This window comes from Myotis yumanensis, unplaced genomic scaffold (genome assembly GCF_028538775.1).
Source record: "Myotis yumanensis isolate MYYU_CA2020_CCGP unplaced genomic scaffold, mMyoYum1.0.hap1 SCAF_6, whole genome shotgun sequence".
NCBI classification, from domain to species: Eukaryota; Metazoa; Chordata; class Mammalia; order Chiroptera; family Vespertilionidae; genus Myotis; species Myotis yumanensis.
Genome location: NW_027223757.1, coordinates 3,809,020 through 3,830,786, shown reverse-complemented (window position 1 = coordinate 3,830,786; position 21,767 = coordinate 3,809,020). Strand labels below are relative to the sequence as shown.

Below are 21,767 nucleotides of genomic sequence, written 5' to 3'. Positions count from 1 at the left end.
TGTTAGTGTTTTGTTTTGTTTTTAAATATATTTTTTATTGATTTTTTACAGAGAGGAAGGGAGAGGGATAGAGAGTTAGAAAGATCGATGAGAGAGAAACATCGATCAGCTGCCTCCTGCACACTCCCTATTGGGGATGTGCCCACAACCAAGGTACATGCCCTTGACCGGAATCGAACCTGGGACCCTTCAGTCCACAGGCCGACGCTCTATCCACTGAGCCAAACCGGTTAGGGCGAGTGTTAATGTTTTGACACACATGCATAACACACCTCTTTTGATAGTTGACAGACTTTTACTAACAACCTAAAAACTTCAGACAACAGGAAAGTAAATGTTTCACAAATGAAGAATGAAGTGAAAACTACCAGGATCTTATAGGCTTTTTGATATGTGCTATGAGTATCTTAGAAGACAGAACATCAGCTTGCTGGATCATAGGGTATGACTGAAATGAGACAGTATTTTAAGTTACCTAATAGCTTTCCCAAACAGTAGTTCCCCTGAAATTAAACCAGGAGATGAAGTTTTAGAGAGGATTCACCATGCACGCCCATCTGACTTTTATGACTTTGCTGTTACTTTTTAAAGGTGCTCAACAAAGCCCAGTGGAGCGGCTCAGTAGTTGAACATCAATTCCCAGTCAGGGCACAGGCCCGGGTTGGGGGCTCGATCCCCCCGTGGGGCCTGCAGGAGGCCGCCAATCGATGATTCTCTCTCATCATTGACGTTTGTCTCTCTTTCCTGCTCCCTTCCTCTCTGAAAGCAACAAAAATATGTTTTAAAAATAACAGGGCTGAAGAGCATCCTGCTCTCATTTTCCACTGGAGGACTGAAATCGTCACTCTGTAAATTATCTTAGCCTCTTAATATCTATCTGACAGGAGGAAAAGGCAAATCTCAGTAAGTGTGCTTTCCCTCAACATGAAGGCAAAGCGAAAAGGGAGCCCTGCAGAAATGTGAGCACTGGATATTGTTGAGCTCTTAAAGCGCAGTAACAGCTAAAAGGCTTTAAATACAACAGTAGTCTCTGCATGTCTTTGTTAGTTCAATACATAACATGACCTAGCAGAATACTTCTATTCAAAAGCTCATCTTTCCAAAAGGCCCTGCCTCTCCCAGATGGCCTGCGGAGTTCACTGCCCGTGTACAGATATGCAGGCACATAGGTTACATATGTAAGCAGTGACCACATGACTCCCCGGTTCTCCACGCAAGTCATTTTACTGTGGTGTGCAGAGAACAGTCTCTGAAGTATTTTCAGGCCCCACACATGCACACGCAGTTACCATCAACGCATCAACACCTGACAATTCAGAAAGCCTACATGCTTTTCTGTGAATTCTGAAAAAGTGCCTTGAATTTAATTGTTTTTTAAAAAACTTCAGTCTTCGCCGTAACCGGTTTGGCTCAGTGGATAGAGCGTCAGCCTGCGGACTGAAAGGTCCCAGGTTCGATTCCGGTCAAGGGCATGTACCTTGGTTGCGGGCGCATCCCCAGTAGGGGGTGTGCAGGAGGCAGCTGATCGATGTTTCTCTCTCATCTATGTTTCTAGCTCTCTATCCCTTTCCCTTCTTCTCTGTAAAAAATCAATAAAATATATTTTTTAAAAAAACAAACAAAAAAAAACTTCAGTCTTCAATATTGAAACTGCTAAGTTATTCCATTTTTTATTTAAAAAATAGGAAAATTGCCCTAACTAGTTTGGCTCAGTGGATAGAGCGTCAGCCTGCGGACTGAAGGTTCCCGGGTTTGACTCCAGTCAAGGGCATGTACCTTGGTTGCGGGCATATCCTCAGTGTGGAGTGTGCAAGAGGCAGCTTATCAATGTTTCTCTCTCATCGATGTTTCTAACTCTCTATCCTTCTCCCTTCCTCTCTGTAAAAAATCAATAAAATATATATATTTTTTTAAATTGAAGCTGCCCTGACTGGTTTGGCTCAGCGGACTGAAAGGTCCCGGGTTCGATTCTGGTCAGGGGCATGTACCTTGGCTGCGAGCACATCTCTAGTGGGAGATGTGCAGGAGGCAGCTGATCGATGTTTCTCTCTCATCGATGTTTCTAACTCTCTATCCCTCTCCTTCCTCTCTGTAAAAAAATCAATAAAATATTTTAAAAAATAAAATAAAATTGGAGCTACCTATTTTTTTAAAAAATAGGAAAATAAAGTGTGGGGAGGGGCAAAAAAATAAACTTGGGAAAACATCCTGCTACTAAATAGGTTTAAGAATAAAACCTCTGTAGAGAAAATATTCCAATAGAAGGTAAAACCTATGAGGGCTGCTCAACACAGAATTATTTGTAATAAAACAATTAGGAAAAAAATGAATTGTTCAGTAACAGAACTGTAAAAACCAATTAGGAAATGTCCAATTGATAAAATATTCTACAGCCATTAAAAGACGAGGGCCTAGCCGGTGTGGCTCAGTTGGTTGGGTATCATCCTGTGCACCAAAAGATCAAGGGTTTGATTCCCAGTCAGGGAACATACCAAGGTTGCGGGTTTGATCCTGGTCGGGGTGCCTGCAGGGGGCACCGAGTTGATCTATTTCTCTCTGTCTCTCTAATATCAATAAAAACATTTTTTAAAAAGACAACGAGGAAGATGCTGAAACAGGATGGACAACAATGTTGAGCCAAATACACCATGGCTACGTGCCACATCGAAACAGCTCCTTCTGCCACACCAAACAGAACACGATCTGATACGCTGTGTTGCTATACGATGTGCAGTTTCCCCTTCATTGAAAACACTCAGCAATATAAAGCTTCTACAGTGACTGTACACTATCCAAAGAGAAAAACATCAAAATGGATGCAATGACTCAAAAACAAGTCTTTGAGCACAAATGTTCCTGCAGGAGGCACACCACTGAGCGTCTTTGCCAATCTTTCTGGGAAGACAGCACCGGGCCTGAATTCACCCCTTTTGGGCACTGAGACAATACACATTTCTATGTCTGAGGACAACATTTCACACACAAGCCTTTTATTTGCCCCTATAGAAAAACTCAGATGCACAGCTAGTTCCTTCTCACAATAAAGCAATGCTCAATTAGCAATCACATTATATTAATTTTTAATGACAAAATGGTGTTAACTTTGTGCAACTTGTGGTCAAAAATAATTAAAGACCGTTGGGTGATATCTACCAGAAGTAATATTAGACATAGGATTACTCACAAAACAAGCAATTTTCAATAGAAAACTAAATATTTCCCTTGGGAAAAAATGTAATATTTTATTATTAAACAACTCAGGCAAAAGTCTAGATTTTCTGTAAGTGCAGAACAGATCAGAAAGGCTTCCACAGGGGGCCCCATAGTGGAGGGATGTGATTCTTTGGATGGCTTTATGATGACATTTATAACCTCCTGGGTATTTTAGCTCTCTGAAGAAAATGTTCATTCAAAAGACTAAATCATACAAAGCACTTAATATCTTCAAATGGATGCCTAATAACAAAACTTTGTAACAAGAAGTGAGTCATAGCAATAAATTGTGTTTATCAAATACTTGAATAAGCTACATTCAGAAACGACAGAGCAGCTTACAGGTACACGGAGGTACTCTGCACTACCACAAAAGCAGCCACAAAGAGCTTTATGTGCTCGAGATAAAGCTGACGGTTTACTTTTTGCAAGTCATGTATCTCTCACTGACATTCTGCCAGTTGATTATATTCCAAATAGCTTTCAGGTAGTCAGGCCTGACGTTTTTATACTGGAGGTAATACGCATGCTCCCACACGTCAATCCCCAGCAGTGGAATAAGACCTATCGGAAAGAAGGAGAAAAAACAAAAACTATCAATTTCAATTTAAACACTGCATCTTCTCAATGTAACCTTTATCCTATGCATCCACTATTACCCTTTACAACATTCTCACCCATTTCGCAGTTTCTTATATAAACAGAAAATGTGGTAAGAATAAATAGCCCTATAAAGAGATTTTCAACTTTACTCTTTGGAAGGAAAATGTGATTAATATTAGAAATAATTAAAATAGCTGAGAAAAATAAATTAACTACAGTATTTTAATAGCTGTTCTTAAAATGCCAACAGATACAAGAGCCAGTTCTTCGGCGCCCTTACTGGGGATCTCACTCAGTAAGAGGATGTTGTTTGTGGGGTGACTGAGGACCCTCCAAAGGTCCTGAGTACTCAGGGAGTGATGAGAAACCTGCCCTGCCCCAAGGCTGTTAGGCTTGGAGAATAAAAGCCTTTATGAGGCGCTAATAGAACAAGTTAACAAGGAAAACTAGAGACACAGGAGTGCGGCCAGGATCCACCTGGAAGTCAAGCCTCTCCAGGTGGTCCCTTCGGTGGTAGGCCTGACTCCCTAAGCATGCCACGCTCACAGACCTGCTGCTGCTTTTACAAATTCTGTAGCATCTCACTTTCCCAGAAGAGCGGTATAGGTTCAGGAAAATCTGAGCATGTCCAGGGAAGCGTCACGCAACCACGTCTTCGGATGGGTGCACAGGTCATAAAGGCAGCTTTGCCTTCTTTACATCAGAGGCTGGACGGCGTGGGATTCCTTATCCTAAAGGGCTTCTAATGCAATCTGGCTCAACATGAAAAAGGACTGGGTGAGCCCAGCCTGGCGCCTCCAAGCCAAATATTGTCGTATACCAAAACCCCTGGAGAGGCAGCTGTCTGGAAATCGGCGCGCTCCTCCCAGTCTGACCACAAGCGCTCAGTAAAGAGTGGTCCAAGGTCTGAAATCAGACATCTTTTCCTCGTTCTTGTTGTTTATCTAATTTTAGTGCATATAATTATGTAAGCTGATATGAACTATCAAATGAAGCAGTTTATGTTTAAGACATTTTTTGTTAATGTATCTATTAAATTACATGTGCTTTTTATTCATATACTAGAGGCCCAGTGAGGGGATCAGGCCAAAACTAGCTCTCCGACATCCCCCAAGGGGTCCCAGATTGCAAGAGGGCGGTTCTTGGGTGATGCACCCCGGAATCGGGCTCCCTCCTCTCTGGTTCTGGGTGTGTCACCCAAGAACCGTAGCTGCCAAGTCACTGCAGCTCGGCAACTCCTGCGTTGAGCGTCTGCCCCTGGTGGCCAGTGCACGTCATAGCTACGAGTCGGAGCTCTGCCCCCTGGTGGTCATTGCAGATCATAGCTACCGGTCTGACGGTGGCTTAGACTTTTATACATATAGATATTTTTATTGATTTCAGAGAGGGAGGGAGAGGGAGAGAGACAGAAACATCAATGATGAGACTCATCGATTGGCTGCTACACGCCCCCTCTTGGGGACAGAGCCCACAACCCGGGCACATGCCCTGACAGGGAGTTAAACTGTGACCTCCTGGTTTATAGGTCAACATTCAACCACTGAGCCACACCCGACCAGGCACGTGTGCTTATTTTTTATAAGACTTAAGATTTCAAAATATCAAGAACTTTTAAAGCACTTTTGCTTAGACTCTGGGTATCATGGGTTAAGATTTGCTCAAATAAGTCTACAGACTTATGATAGGCATGAGCCCTGCTAGTTTTCTGTATTTGAACCCTCTGCCCTGAATGGATGGGTAACAATTTTCCAATCTAACCTGTTGTTCCTTGAAGGGGATCCTGGTTAGAACAAGCAGCAATCTGTAAGCGTCCTTGTTCCTTATTGAAACCAAGCCAACCCCAACCTGAGCCTTGAACGCCAGCAGACACAGTGGTCAACTTCTCCTTAAACGTGGCGAAGGAACCAAAGTCACGTTTGATGGCTTCCAGCAGTTCCCCTATTTAAAAAAAATCCAAAGAACACTCACAAATGAACAGATGGCAATAACTACAATATTTTGTTACATATATGAAAATATTCTTGTCCTATGGCCCAAGATACAACTAGACAACACCAGGTAGAAGACACAACAAAGCCCCGTGAGCCTCCACAACACGGCATTACTCGGCCCTGGGGCAACCTCCCAGGTCTCACAATGTTAATTCACGTGTTTGCCACTGAAGCATTGCAGAGGGATTCCTCCCCTCACGGTGCTATTGCCATCAGGAGAGAAAGAACAGTTTCCATTAGCCTTCTTTTTGTCCACTCAGCAGAAAATTTTACTTTGACCTCTACCCTACTTATTCTGTCTTAATTTGGGACTAAAACGTTATGGCTGTTATGTTTCTTCCCCAAGGCAGCCTAGATCTTTCCTATCTCAATGATATCATTTTAGAAAGAGTTATTTTCTCCCTTCTGTTACTGAACTAAGGATTCGCTTAAAGAGCTATAGCCCCTTTATTCTGTAGCAATACAGAATGTAATTCTAGACTGAGCACATCAACCAAATCAACTAGGCCAAAAACTTCGCCTCTCTGTCAAAAGGAATCATCTGTCATACGCGCGAATGAGGAATAAAGTGACACAGACAACACAAAGTGGCAGACAGTACCAACACCTGTTGATTGAATAGAGTTGTATCTGATACTCTGGTAACTCACAAAAACTCAACACTATTAAGTCATAGTCTGAAGACCTAAGTCACAACAAATAAATTGTCCAGCTTCTCATTTATTAATGCTTCCTAATAAAATTGCTTATTTCAAGTGCCTAAGATGTCTTCTAGAACACAATTAAAACACACACACACACACACACACATATATAAATTTAAGGTACATCCCAGAAGCCCAGAAACGAGGGAGGGAGCTATGTTCATGCCCCCAACTTCCCTGGGGTGTGGGGGATGATTAAAGTCTCCGCACACTGCACACAACCTCCAGTGAACAAGGGGAGTGGCCCAGCCATCAGCTCTGTCCTCCTTCATTACCTAGGTTTTTGGGGACAAATGACTTCTCCTCACTTAGGAAGAATAGTAAAATAATAGCAAAAAGCACTATTCTAAGTTCTTTACATATAATAACTCATTTAATTCTCAAAACAGTCCTATTATTGTCCCCGTATCATACTGAAGAAGAAAGTAAGGTTCAGAACGGTTAAGTCTCTCAGCCCAGATCCGAGAGCTAGTGAGTGAAGCTTGTCTTTCTAAAAACCATTTCTCAGTCTTTCCCTAACGAACAGCGCAATACATTTCAACCAAAAGTCAATACCACATGTGACACTGCGTGCATGTATATATAATCTGAGGACACAACTCCCTGAATGCACTCTCCATTCTTCCATGTGTCCCTTTGAAAGTTACTACAACTTGATTGCACTCCTTGCTTTGAAAAATATGCCATTATGATACCTCAGAGAAAACTAGGGTAGCATTAAAAAAAAATAGTCATTCCTATCATGCACAAAATGTAGCTAAGCTAGTACCAATATATACCAACCTTTGGGTTCTCCGCCACCATTAGGGCTCAGGTTTGTCCAGAAAATGCTATGATTGATATGGCCTCCACCGTTGAACTTCAGCGCAGGCTGAAGAGCTACCTGAGTTGTGACGTCACCTGAAATGTTAAAATGCAAATACATTTTTTAAATGCTTACTTTTTCAGCCATTCTATTTTCTTCTTTGTAAAATGTCAGGTAATTGGATCAGCTTCTCTGTAACATCCTATAATCCTAAAATTCTACAATTTCAGGATTCTACCAAAAAAGAACTTCCCAAAATTATTTGTCCCAGTGGATTTTCAGATGATTCGTAACATGCTGAACAACTAGTGTGGCAGCAGGGTTGGCAAAGCTAGCAGAAAATCCACTCTGAGCTTCAAAGAACTCAGTTTTCCTGGATAGAAAAGATTTTAGCAAATGAAATAATAAAGAACAAAGATAGAAAATGGAATGCTAAAATTTCTGGTTCCATATACTGACCATATGAAAATTTTCCACCTCGTTTCCTAAGTAGACAACTATTCACTGGGAAATCTCTCAGTGTTACAGAACAAGAAACACAACACTGAACTCCTGGCTGTCGACCCCAAGCTTACCCCTGCTGTGGGCTTCCAACCCACACGCTGCTGTCTCTTCAGGACATTCTGGTAACCTGGTCCTCTTGGAGCCTCCCTCTCACACACATCTCACCCGCCAGCGTATCCCCAGCAAGGCCAGCTCGCCCTTAACACACATGCGGACCAGCGGCATCCATCTCCCACCAGCGCCCTGCCACCCTCGGGCTGATCTCCTGCTTCCACATCTGCCCGACAGTCTGTTCTCACCGCCGTGGCCAGAGCCTCCTCTAGACCCCGCATCCATCACGGCACTCCTCTAGCCAAACCCTCCCCAGGCTGCTCTTCTCAGAGCGAACCCCAGGTCCTTACAACCGGCTACAGAAATGCCCACCATGTGACCTGTGCAGCTCCTGGCGGGCCCAGCTCCAGCCACACTGGCCTCCTTGCACTTACATGATCAGCTCAGCGCTCCCGGCTCAGGGCTTCCACCACTTCCAGCCTCATGCTTCGTTCCCCCCTTTCTCCTTCAAGTTTCTACCGAACCAACAACTCTATAAGTGAAGCCTTCTCTCACCACAGTGAAAACTGGGCAACTCTCCTGCTTGGTTTTCCTGCGTGAGATTTACAACCCCTTCCATCCTACATATTGACTTGTTCATCTGTCTCCCCAATAGAATGAAAGGACTTTCATGCACTGCTGTGTCCCAGAGCCCATTATATTGCCTCATACATAGCAGCCGCTCAATCAATGTTTGTTGATTGACTAAATAATTGAATACATTGAATGTAGTTTCTAAGGTAAAAAATTCTCTGATATCTATAGCACTTAATAAAAAAGAATGGCCCTGACCGGTGTGTCTCAGTTGGTTGGAGGGTCGTCCCATACACCAAAGGGTCATGGTTTTGATTCCTGGTCGGGGCACATACCCAGGTTTTGGGTTCAATCCCCAGTCGGGGTACACGTCAGAGGCAGTTTCTCTCTCTCCATCTCTAAAATAAAAAAAGAAACATATCCTTCTAAAAAAAAGTCATATTTGAACATTTTTTTTCTACCTTGCTTAGTAAGGAGGCAAAATAAAATACTTTTCCTATGCCTTCCAGAAGCTACAGATGAACTGAACTCTCAGGAAAAATGGGAATTTCCTTACTAAATAAACACTGATTCACAAGATACCAAGAGGCAAAATGAAGGACAGAAAAACCACTGAGCACTGCTCAGAGATTACATAATAGAAAAAGTTCTCTACTTCTGTTCTAGGGCACATTCGAACATATGTAAGAAATACTATTGTTTCCTTAAACAAAGCCAAATCTCCACTTGCTTAGCAATTCAGAAAGGAGAGGACCACCTGATATCTAAATACACAGTTGATCTTTGAGAGTTTTTTTAAGATGCCGACATTTTGCTGTTATATTTATAAAATGATTTTCTCACAGATCAGTGTCTCTATTAATTTTTCTTGGAAAATCACCCTAAAAATAAATGTAAGTTATTAAATTATGTTTTATTAAGTCAACAGTAACTACATATTTCTAATGGGAAAGAAACATATTGAAAATTAAATTTAAAAAAAAAGAAAATTAGTTTAATAATTTCAATCTCTTAAAGTTTAGTTCATCCTTTTTAAATTTTAATAGAAATTGGGGGGCTTAGTATCTGCTTTTAAGAACACTTTTCTGAAGTTCAACATTTTCTTTGGCTTCACTTCAGTTTTCTTCTGTTAAACACAGTAAAAATTAAATGTTTCTTTGAAAAATACGTTACTTACATGTGATGAGGCTGATGATGTAATTTTACTGTATGCCTTTAATCCCAAATTGCAAACATGAAAATTTAGATCTTTAACAATTTTTAAAATATAACTTTTTAAATAAAAGAAAGGTCTGTGGCTACTTATTAATTTATGATCAACATAGAATATAATGTAAAGCTTTTTTCCCAGTGGCTTTCATTGAAAAAGGAAAGCATCGAGTGCACAAGAAAAGGAGGGAAAGTGAGCTGTTTTTAAAATATTGAAGACAGGTTCAGGGGTGTCAGGATGTGGTCATGTAGGAAATAGTTTCACAACTGGAATATCCCCAGCCTCACGTACCACCTCTTCCCGAATTTGTTATGTCCTAAATCGCCAAAACTTTTCTCGTATTTAGAACCTTTAGCCATACTTGAGGTTTCTCTGACGGTCAGAAGTAAACATTCCAGAATGTGGCAACTTCCTCTGGTTTTTGCTTAGCCATTTACCTTGTACACAATCAGGCTGAAATACTACATTTTCCCACTAGATGCCCCCAGTCAACAACGTGTCGCTGTCTAAAATTTACCCCACCAATTTCATCGCGCTGAAATTCAATAAAAATGCATATATTTAAGAAAAAACACACATTTTTTTAACTGTGTAGCTCATGAAGCCATATCTGTAGTCTGGAAACACGACTGTCAATTACTTCCTCTGCAAACCACTGCTTAAACTCAGAGGTTGAAAAATGTAATCGCTTTTTGTATAGAAACACTAAAACGTAGTATTCCCACACACACCCCCAGACACAAAACAGAGTCCACATGCTACTGGTTTTGTCAACCGGACTCTTTCAAAAATACAGTAACTCCAATGTTATACTTTAACGGAATTCTAAATGTTAGTAAACAAATACACGCCTTTCCAGTTTCCCACAAATGGGTATTCTCCTTGTGCAATTCAAGAACACGCGGAGTGACCTAGCGAGCAGAGGAGCATCTTACGGAGATGCGTCCTGTTTCCATGAGCCAGTTTCTCCGGGTCCAGGGTAGGCCGACCGTACCTACCCTTGGTCCGCACCTACCCTACGCCCGCACCTACCCTTGGTCCGCACCTGCCCTTGGCCCGCACCCACCCTTGGTCCGCACCTGCCCTTGGCCCGCACCTGCCCTGCATCCGCACCTACTCTTGGTCCGCACCTGCCCTTGGCCCGCACCTGCCCTGCATCCGCACCTGCCCTGCACCCGCACCCGCCCTGCACCCGCACCCACCCTTGGCCAGCGCCTCTTGGTACTTCTCCTCCGTGGCGTTCAGGTTGTTCACATAGGCCGCGTGGTGCTTGCTGTGGTGCAGCTGCATGATCTGGCCGCTGATGTGAGGCTCCAGGGCGCCATAGTCGTACGGCAGGTCGGGGAGGGTGTGCTTCCGCCGGGAGCCCAGGGTCCCCAGAGCTGGCACCAGCTCCCGGCTCGCGCTGGAGAGACAACCCCCACCGACCGGTCGGCTCCCGCGGGCAGTCGCTTCCACGCGTCTGTCCGCGCAGACGAGGCTGCAGGCAGGCGGCGCCGCGGGCCTCTCCGCCGGCCGGCCGCCCGCCCGCCGCCACTTTCCCTGAAGCACAAACTCACGCACCGGCCCGGCGCCTCGGCCCCACCTGGACTCGCTCCACGCACACCTGTCCGGAGGCAGGGCCGCCCGCCGCGTTCCGTGCCACCCGCGCCCGAAGGTGCCCTCCGCCCGCCACGGCCCCGCATCCGCCCGCCGTCCGTGCCGCCCCTCCCCGGGGCCGGGACCGCGTCCCCTGCGCCGCGGCCCGGGCGCCTCACCTGCACGCCGCCCGGCACAACATGGTGACGCCGCCGCAGTCCTCGCCGCGCCGCGCTGACCGCTCGGGACAAACAGTGAACCGGTGACCGGGCCGCGCCGCAAGGACACCGCCGCCGGCCAGGCCCCGCCCCCTACGCACCAGGCTCCGCCCCCTGCGCGCCGCTCCCACCTACCCCGGGGGGTGCGCGGCCCCCGGACACGCCCCGCCCGCACCCCGCCCGCGCCCTGGGCCCGGGAAACGCGGGGACGGCGACCGCAGAGTCCCTCCCCAGTAGATAGCGGGGCCGGGGCACCCTGCCGTGCTGTCCGCCCTGTCGCCCAGGGGAAGGCCGCCCCTGTCCCCCCCCGCGTCAGATGGTGCGGTCCGCGCTCCGCCCGCGCCGGCGCCGCCCCGCGGGTCCGGGTGGAGGAGCGGGGTCGCGGGGTCTGGAGTGCGCCCCGCCCTTTCCTGGCGGCCGTGTCGGGGCCTCTCCTGGTCGGACGGCTTTACGGGAGGAGAGACTCGCGTTTCCCTGAACGGCCTTGGCGCCGCCCCAGCGCGTCCGCGGGGAAGGCGGGTCCTGGGCGCTGGAAGCCGTAGGGCCAGGTCCCCGCCCCGCACACTGCCCCGCGGGCCTTTCTTTCCGAAACCACTGACCTTGGGGCCTCCCCAGGCCTGAGCCCGGCCAAGGCCGGTTGCTGAGCCGCAAGCGCGGGCTGGGGCCTGCGCTGCGGGGTTCGCATACATTTACCTTTATTTCTCCCGGGATGGCGTCCTGGACTCCAGGCTACAGTTAGTTAACTCAAGTTGAGCAGGTTGTCCCCGTCCCGGTTAATTAGTGAGAGAGTCAAGATTAGAACTCAAAGTTCATGCTCCAGCACTAGGTCCCATCCGGCAAGTCTTGAGTATGTGTTAGGAGTGACTGCCATGGACCAGCCCTAACCGCCAGGAGAACATGAAAGTGGGAGCCGGTGGCTCAGTGGGTGAGCCTCGACCTATGAACCCGGAGGTCTCGGTTCCATTCCTAGTCAGGGCACCTGCCGGGGCTGCGGGCTCCATCCCCAGTGTGGGGCCTGCAGGAGGCAGCCGCTCCATGGTTCTCCCTCTCCAGTCCTCTCTGAAATCAATAAAAATGTAAATAAATAAATAAATAAATAAATAAATAAATAAATAAGAGCAGGAGCCAGGTAGAGGGGATTAATGGGGGGAAATGGGGACATCTATAATACTTTCAACAATAAAGATACATTAACAAAACAAAACAAAAAAAATACAGCAGAGGATTCTTTCCTACAGTGTCTAGTAGTCTAATAAGCTCTAAGTATCAAATGCTTTCTTAACAATTAAAAAAAAATCCTGAGTTGTGTGACTATAGAAGTTAGGACAGCTATACACTGTTTTTGGCCTGAGTAGGGCCCTTACTGAACAGAATAATATAAAAGGAAGCAGATAGGTGCTTAATACAGAATTTCAGCCCTCCGGGCAGGATGGCAGAGGTGGGGGTGCGTGGTGAGGGGGAGCTAGAAGGACTCCGGCTGCTGCATCTTCCCAGGATCTTGCAGCTTGGGATGTTACCACATTGATGCCACTTTCACAGGAAGTTACCAGCAGATGAGCCACAATTAATATCGACAGTTAATATCAATACAATTGGTCAAGTAGCTCATGGGAAATCCAGTTGTAAAGCTGTTTCTGGAGTTCACACTGTCGGGTTCAAAAATGCACTAGAAAGAAATATTTTAGTCAAGCTTGGATAACCAATGCTAAGGTTATAAACTTGATGACTCGGTTGTCCTCCTCCAGAATGTGACAGATCCTATGGATGTAATACACCCGATGAGTGTCCTAGACACTCCAGGGACCAAAGGCAACTTCACATTAGCCGGACATGTTTCCTTTGTCGATGTCCTGGCCTCGATATATTTTTTAAATATATTTTTATTAATTTCGGAGATGAAGGGAGAGGGAGAGAGAGAATCATTGATCTGTTGCCTCTGCACACCCCCTACTGAGGATCAAGCCTGCAACCCAGGCATGTGCCCTGACCAGGAATCCAACTGTGACCTCCTGGTTCATAGGTCGCTGCTCAACCACTGAGCCACACTAGCTGAGCTGGGCTTGGCCACGATAATTTGAATGCTGAACCATGCAGCAGTGATGGAGGTAGCTCTTCTGTTGGTAGCTGGTCATGAGTCTTGTCCTCAGCCTCAGACTTCTGAACTCTGGGCTGCTATAGAAATCATGAAACGAAAGCATATTTGGATTCTACAAAATAAAATTGATTTGGTAAAAGAAAGCCTGCCTAAAGAACAGTATGGACAGATCCTTACGTTTGTACAAAGTACCATAGAACAGTGGTTCTCAACCTTGGCTGTACATTAGAATCACCTGGGAATCTTTTTAAAATCCTGATTTCTGGGCCTCATCCTCTGGAAATTCTGTTTCTTTGTTATGGTGGGGCCACAACATTAGTAACAAAGAAAGAATTTCCCGAGGATGAGGCCCAGAAATCAGGATTTTAAAAAGATTCCCAGGTGATTCTAATGTGCAGCCAAGGTTGAGAACCACTGCTGTAGAAGAAGGAGCTCCTATTATTCCAATTTCTGCTCAGCTTGAAATACTTATTGTTATCAGCTCCTTTGATGTCAACAAACATGGCTATACAGTTGATGACCTGAAGGGGGTGTAGCTGGTGGTAGTGTTCTAAAAGCAGTATGAAAGGTGGGCGGGGAGATAGAAGTCAGACCTGGTATTGTTTCCATAGATAGTGAAGGAAAACTCATGTGTAAACCAATTTTTTCCCAAAATTGTGTCTCTGTTTGCAGAACATAACGATCTTCACTATGCTGCTCCAGAAGCTCTTATGGGAATTGGAACAAAAATCGACCCCACTGTGTGCGGGCTAACAGGTCGGGCAGGTGGTTGGTGCAGTTGGAGCTTCACCTGGGACCTTCACAGAATTAGAAATCTGTTTCCTGTTTAGACGGCTCCCAGGTGTACGCACTGAAGGAGACAAAAAAGCACCAGTGGTGCCAAAGTTGTCTAAGAATGAAGTGCTCACGGTGAACAGGGTCCCTTCGAATGGAGGAGAAGTTAATGCAGTCAAGGCCGATTTTGGGTAAAATCGTTTAGACTTAATCCTGTGTCCACAGAAGTCAGAGAAAAAATTGCCCTTCGCTGAAGAGTTGAGAAAGACTGGTGTTTGATTGGATGGGGTCAAATAAGAAGAGTGATGATCGCCCTAGTGGCTAGCAGGGGCGGGCAAACTTTTTGACTCGAGGGCCACAATGGGTTCTTAAACTGGACCGGAGGCCGGAACAAAAGCATGGATGGAGTGTTTGTGTGAACTAATATAAATTCAAAGTAATCATCATTACATAAAAGGGTACGGTCTTTTTTTTTTTTTTTTTTTAGTTTTATTCGTTTCAAACGGGCTGGATCCGGCCCGCGGGCCGTAGTTTGCCCACAGCTGGGCTAGGGCCTAGCCGGCTTGGTTCAGTGGATAGAGCATCGGCCTGCGGACTGAAGGGTCATGGGTTTGATTCCCGCCAAGGGCACATGCCTGGGTTTCGGGCTTGGTCCCCAGTAGGGGGCGAGCAGGAGGCAGCCAATCAATGATTCTTTCTCGTCATTGATGTTTCCCTCTCCCTCTCCCTTCCTCTCTGAAATCAATAAAAATAAATTTAAAAAAAAGAAGAGTGATGATCAAGCCAACAGTAGATGATGGCTGAAAATTTTGAATAAAGTCAGATTTTCTCTTAACCAGGGTATATTTTCAAAGCAATGCTGGGGAATGACTTACACAGCTCATTACCTTAATAGTAACTGTCATTTTCTTTTCCTTTTTTAAAATATATTTTATTGACTTTTTACAGAGAGGAAAGGAGAGGGATAGAGAGTTAGAAACATTGATGAGAGAGAAACATTGATCAACTGCCTCCTGCACACTCCCTACTGGGGATGTGCCTGCAACCAAGGTACGTGCCCTTGATGGGAATCGAACCTGGGACCCTTCAGTCCACAGGCCGACACTCTATCCACTGAGCCAAACTGGTTAGGGCAGTAGCTGCTATTTTCATGTTTTGGTGATGAAAATTTAATCTCTAGTACTTAAAATAGTGTCTACAATAAATGCAAAAGTTGGCATAATGTTGGGTTGAATCGACCAGAAATTAATTACTTCCAAATAAGGTCTAACATATCCATGCAGGTTTGAAGTGAAAGGATTTGCTACAACCAGCTCCTGCTGGAGCACACGTACCACAGGACCTGTTTGCAATAACGTTTTTCTTCTCATTTTCATCCTTCAGTTTGGAGTAGCTCCAGGCTTGAAAGGGTTGTTATGCCAGTAAAAACCTGAAGACACAAATTCTTAGACCATCTTCCCTTTGCCTCATATTTTATGTTTCTTTATCTTCGCAATTTTGAGTGAAAAGAAATTAGTAGATTCAAATAAAATTATCCTTTAAAGCATGAAAAAAAAGAATTTCAGTTATTTTCTTTCACCTCCTTCACAACCCTGTGTCCCCTCTCCCCCAACCCCACCCTCCCACCCCCGTCTCTCCCCGCCCCCAGGGATGACTAGGCTTTGGATTAGGGGAATGACAAGGGGAAGCACCCGGAATGACTTCCCAGCAAGAAGCCGGGCTTGCTGGCAGCCAGGAGAATGTAACCAAGGGTGTGGTTGGGTGAGGAGGGAACTCAGGTTGGAAGCAGATGATGGATGTCCTGAAAACAAACACAAGGTTGGTTACAGGAAATTAAGAAGCATTTTAGCTGAAGTGAAACACAACAAAAGTACTTTTTCAGGCCCTGGACAGTGTTGCTCAGTGGTTAGATTCTGTTCCCAGTCAAGGGCACATACTTGGGTGGGAGGTTGGATCCCCAACCCAATCTGGGCAAGTGCAGGAGGCAAACCATCAGTGTCTCTCTCTCACACTGATGTTTCTCCCTCCCTTCCATTCTCTCTAAAAATCAATGGGGGGTGGGGGGGAGCAGTTTTTAGGCAAGGTAGTCTGGCATTGACATCACAAGGGGCAGGCTAGTTAAGAAGCTGTTGCATGAATCCTTGTATGCAGCACCAAGAGCCAGGTTAGGTATCAGCTATGAGAACTGGAAGAAAAAGTGATTTTGAGGGAGGCAACAACAGGATTCAGGGGCAGCTCAGTCACTAATAAGAGGGCTTGATCTCGTGAGAACAGAGTATCACTGAGACAGCCAGGCAGACTGCATCCAGGTGCTTCTTGTTTGCTCAGATGATGATACTTTGAGACTAAATTGACCCCCAGGACATGCCTTTTTAAATTTTTTTATTTAAGTATCGTTTGTACGCAATTTTGTGTGTGTATGTGTGTGTGTGTTTAATATGTTTTTATTGATTTTTAGAAAGAGAGGAAGAGAGGGGGTGGAGAGAGAGAGAGAGAGAGAGAGAAACATCAATGATGAGAGAGAAACATAGATCAGCTGCCTCCTGCACCCACTACAAGCCCGAAACCCGGACATGTGCCCTGACAGGGAATTGAACCAGTAACCTCTTGGTTCATGGGTTGACGCCCAACCACTAAGTACACGAGCCAGGCAGTTGGTATACAAGCTTATATTGGTCATATTAGTTTCAGGTGTACAATATAATGATGTGACATTTTTATACCTTACAATGTGACCACCCCACTAATTCTAGTAATCATCTGTCACCATATAAACTATCCCAATATTAGTGACTATATTCCCCTACCCCTTTCGAATTTTTATTCAGTCATTTCATTTGCAAGAGAGGAGGAATATACAAACTGGATAATCTTATTTACTCAGGTATCAGAGGAGATATGATGAGACCAGAATTGTATAATTTAAGAAGTGATCCCCAATAGGTCTAGTACCCACCTGGCACCATACATAGTTATTACAAAGGACATGCCCTTTAGAACAAGCAACAAAGATTGGGGAGTGGGGAAGTGACAATAACCATCAAGCAGGAGTGTCCCCAACATAATATCTGACATCATCCTTCCAGAAGACACCCCAACTATAGGAATATCTGAGGTTGAGACCAAGGGCCTGAGGGGCATGGGAGGTAATGAGAAGAAAGTTTCTTACATCCTCTGTCTACCACAGCTGAAGTACCTTTCCTTTTTATGCGGCCACTGTAAGCAGCTCTCTTTCAGTTAGCCCAGGGATCTAGATAGACTACAGTTGACCGGGGTCTGTCCCAAATTCCTCTAGCCAGCTCAGGATGTCACCTGCCACATCAGGGCCCCATGACTGTGGGTTTCCCTTGAATAAACTTCTGAAGGCTACTTCACAGCCATCCTCAGACCTACCACAAACTAGACCAACATATTGGTAGGACGAGGCAAAATGTGGGTTCAGGTAAAATCGTGTTGAGCCAGTTGTTAATTGCATTCATATGCTAATAACAGAGATCCAGCCACAGAATATCAAACACAGAAGAGTGTGTTCCCTCGTGTAAAAGAGACCCGGAGTCGGCAGTCCAGGGCTGGGATGACAGCGTCATCGGGGACTCAGGCTCCTCTGGCCTCAGAGTTGCCCCATGATCCATGATAGCTCCTACAGTGCCAGCCATCTCGCCTCCTTTCCATGAACAGGGAAGGGCAGAGGTGGGGCCCCAGCTGTCTCCCTTTTAGGGATCGTTTGTGGTAGATTCACCCAACAAATTCCACTCAGAATTTAGGTACCAGGCTACACCTAGCTACAGAGGATGCTGGAAAACATAGTCACTTAGCTATGCCCATTTCCAGTCTGAAAAAAAGTGGAATTCTGTAACTTAAGGGAAATGAAGTAATGGATTGGAAAATACAGTCTCTGCCACATATCCTCCTACAAGGCAGTATTTCTACATACTTGGATATGAACTCTGACCATTCATGGAATGATCTTAGCGCCTCCCTTTCTCTTTCTCTCTCTCTCTCTCTCTCTCTCCTCCTTTTCGACTTTTGTATCACAAATCTTACCCAGGTAGGAATCTAAGTGAAAATACCAACTTTCCCTTTGTATAACTGGGGTTGTTAATAGGACCGACAGTAGTACTTAAATTGCTAAAATAAAATCAGTGATCCAGCCCGGCTGGTGTGGCTCAGTGGTTGAGCATCGACCTATGAACCAGGAGGTTACGGTTCAATTCCATCAGGGCACATGCCCCGGTTGCAGGCTCCATCCCCAGGGTAGGGCGTGCAGGAGGCAGCTGATCAATGATTCTCTCTCATCATTGATGTTTCTCTCTCTCCATCTACCTTCCTCTCTGAAATCAATAAAAATATATATTTTTAAAAATCAGTGATCCAGGCTATAAGAGAAAGTGATGATAGAGAAGTAGCCCTAGCCAGTTTGGCTCAGTGGATAGAGCATTGGCCTGCAGACTGAAAGGTCCTGGGTTTGACTCTGGTCAAGGGCACATGCCCGGGTTCGGGGCTCAATCCCCAGTGGGGGGCGGGCAGGAAGTAGCCGATCAATGATTCTCTCATCATTGATGATTCTATCTCTCTTTCCCTCTCCCTTCCTCACAGATTAAAATAATTTTTTTTAAAAAATATATTTTATTGATTTTTTACAGAGAGGAAGGGAGAGAGATAGGGAGTTAGAAACATCGATGAGAGAGAAACATCGACCAGCTGCCTCCTGCACATCTCCTACTGGGGATGTGCCCGCAACCCAGGTACATGCCCTTGACCGGAATCGAACCTGGGACCTTTCAGTCGGCAGGCCGACGCTCTATCCACTGAGCCAAACCGGTTTCGGCTTGCCCTGTATTGATTAGCAATGCACCAGCCCTTTCCTCTCTTGGAAAGGAAAAATACACTTCCTCCCTGCATCTCTTCTTTTACTTGTCGATTCTTTCACAGCCTATGTCACTGGCCAAACCCTAACAGGTGACAAAAGGGAAGTCACGTTATGATCACATCCCATGAGTCACTGTTGCTCAATGTCACTGTCACTCAATGTGCTAGTAACACAACATCAACAAATTGCCTACCAGAAATTCTCCCTTATTTCTGGCACTTGAATGTAACTCCAGTGTTCTAGCAGTAATGTGGGTTTTTTCCCCCCATGAGTCATGTAGGTGGGGATTTTAGAGCTTACACCACCATCTTGCCTAGGAGCACCCACCCCCAAACACATGTGACCTTTAAGTTTAGAAAGTGGTACACATATTTACAACTTAGGTTCTCCCAGTTTATGGCTTCCTTGGCTGTTTCCAAACATCTCTGGAAATTATTTTAGAAGTGTGTTAAGGGTATCAAGCATTACCTGCTCTGGCAGATGATAAACTCCTACCTCTTCGGGATTTATATCCCTATCACAGTCCAGTATGCATGTTCCCTGCCTTTCTCTCCAACAGCTGGAGAATGGGAAAGAGAATGAGAAAGGTGGTTTTAGGCCCAGCCTTGAAATGCCGTATACCCCTCTGGCCACATACCCTTATCTGGAACTCAATCACACGGCCACATCTGACTGCAGAGAAGAGGGACCATGTCGCTCATCTCTATGACCAGGAAGAAGAGGAAATGAGCTTGGTGAGCACTTAACAAGTCCAGTCACTAATATATATTAAGGATTCTATAACTGGTAAATGTTAAGATATAAATTAATATTCACAGGATACAAAGAAGTATGATGACATCATTCTATTAGGTAGGGAGGGAAATTTTTTTCTCTCCCCTTCTAGGTTCTTTTGACTGGTCTAATAATTAAGTTGACATAGATTAGCTGGAAAAAAGAAAAACAAATTTAATTTCGTATGTACAGGAGCCCCAAAGATATGAGACTCAAGGGCAAGGCAAGCAGTTGAGGCTCATGTGGCATCCTGAGCTCAGGAATGGTGGTCGGAGACTGGGTCTTCAAAGGAGAGGAGGGCAATTTACAGGACAATAAGAAATGTTTGGTAATTAGATGTCTGTCCTGCCATATAGATCAGTTTTATAGATAAAAAGTTATCTCTGGCTCCTCGTGGCCTGAGCGCCCGGCCCGACCCCGGCCATGGGGTGCTGCTATAGCAGCGAGAACGAGGACTCGGACCAGGACCGAGAGGAGCGGAAGCTGCTGCTGGACCCTAGCAGCTCCCCACCAAAGCCCTCAGTGGAGCCGAGCCCAATCCCCACAGCCTGCCTTCTGCTCGCACAGATGAGCAGGCCCTGCTCTCCTCCATTCTTGCCAAGACAGCCAGCAACGTCATTGACGTGTCTGCTGCAGACTCCCAGGGCATGGAGCGGCATGAGTACATGGACCGGGCAAGGCAGTACAGCACCCGCTTGGCCGTGCTGAGCAGCAGCCTGACCCATTGGAAGAAGCTGCCGCCACTGCCATCTCTCACCAGTCAGCCCCACCAAGTGCTGGCCAGCGAACCCGTCCCCTTCTCCGACCTGCAGCAGGTCTCCAGAATAGCTGCTTCTGCCCACAGTGCACTTTCTCAGATTCGTGTGGATGCGAGAGAGGAGCTGGTTGTACAGTTTGGGATCCCATGAAGACAGCGGTGCTTGGACAGCTCTTCTCCTCTCTTCACCCCGCCTCCCCTGGCCCCCGCCTCACTATGGCTTATGCCAGTGATGGCGAACCTTTTGAGCTCGGTGTGTCAGCATTTTGAAAAACCCTAACTTAACTCTGGTGCCGTGTCACATATAGAAATTTTTTGATATGTGCAACCATAGTAAAACAAAGACTTGTATTTTTTATATTTATTTTATATATTTAATGCCATTTAACAAAGAAAAATCAACCAAAAAAATGAGTTCGCGTGTCACCTCTGACACGCGTGTCATAGGTTCGCCATCACTGGCTTATACAGTACCCTGACCTGCTACTAATCACAGAGAAGAATGTGGAGGAGAAGGAGAAGAGCAAGGCTAGAAGCCTGGACAAGTGAGGATGGAGCAAGAAAGGATAGAACCATTTGGGACTGGCCTTCGAAGCCCTGGCCAGGGGTGGGGTGGGGGTCAAAAGGACAGGGCCTGGTAGGTCTTCACTGTCACCGGGAAGGGGTGGAGGTAACACTGTGAGGGTGATCACTAGGAGGCCTATGAAGGCCCCTTTCCCACTCTTTCTCTTGGCCTCACTCTTTGCCCCTCTCCCTGACTTGGTGCTCACAGGCACCTCAATAGGGTTTGTGACCAGTGTCTGGACGAGATTGAATTTTAATGAATTGAGTTTGTATTTCTAAAAAAAGATGTTATCTATGATAATAACTTATTAGAGATAACTTAAAAGTATTAAAAGTACTCATTCTGGGCCTAGCCCCCTACGTAAATTCTTTTAGGTAAACAGGGAAAGGTAAACATTTTTCTTGAGTCTGCTGGGTCTTGATTGACTTCAGCTCTAAACAATCTCCATGCCAAAGTGGCACATTTTGGGGTGGCATATTCTG

General features: G+C 45.6%; 1 protein-coding gene and 2 pseudogenes across 1 annotated transcript; 2 read left to right on the top strand and 1 right to left on the bottom strand.

Annotated features, from left to right (window-relative positions):
• Window positions 1-3,056: 3,056 nt before the first annotated feature.
• Window positions 3,057-11,520, bottom strand: SOD2 (superoxide dismutase 2). Its single transcript, XM_070417392.1, has 5 exons — window positions 11,412-11,520; window positions 10,857-11,059; window positions 7,295-7,411; window positions 5,575-5,754; window positions 3,057-3,777 (listed from the first exon to the last, which is right to left on the bottom strand). The coding sequence occupies exons 1-5, from the start codon at window positions 11,432-11,434 to the stop codon at window positions 3,632-3,634; spliced, it is 669 nt and encodes a 222-aa protein (XP_070273493.1). The 5' UTR covers window positions 11,435-11,520; the 3' UTR covers window positions 3,057-3,631.
• On the top strand, window positions 11,433-15,123 carry LOC139012806 (eukaryotic translation initiation factor 2 subunit 3 pseudogene; annotated as a pseudogene).
• Window positions 15,124-20,386: 5,263 nt separating this feature from the next.
• LOC139012996 (ragulator complex protein LAMTOR1 pseudogene) lies at window positions 20,387-20,871 on the top strand (annotated as a pseudogene).
• Window positions 20,872-21,767: the final 896 nt, after the last annotated feature.

Bases quoted from the DNA above. Each gene is read 5' to 3' on its own strand.
- SOD2 (XM_070417392.1), bottom strand. From the start codon at position 11,434: ATGTTGTGCCGGGCGGCGTGCAG. The intron at 11,060-11,411 runs GTGAGGCGCCCG...TTGTCTCTCCAG, and splicing joins TTGTGCCGGGCGGCGTGCAG to CGCGAGCCGGGAGCTGGTGC. The intron at 5,755-7,294 runs GTTGGTATATAT...TTTTTTAAATAG, and splicing joins TGGTGGCGGAGAACCCAAAG to GGGAACTGCTGGAAGCCATC.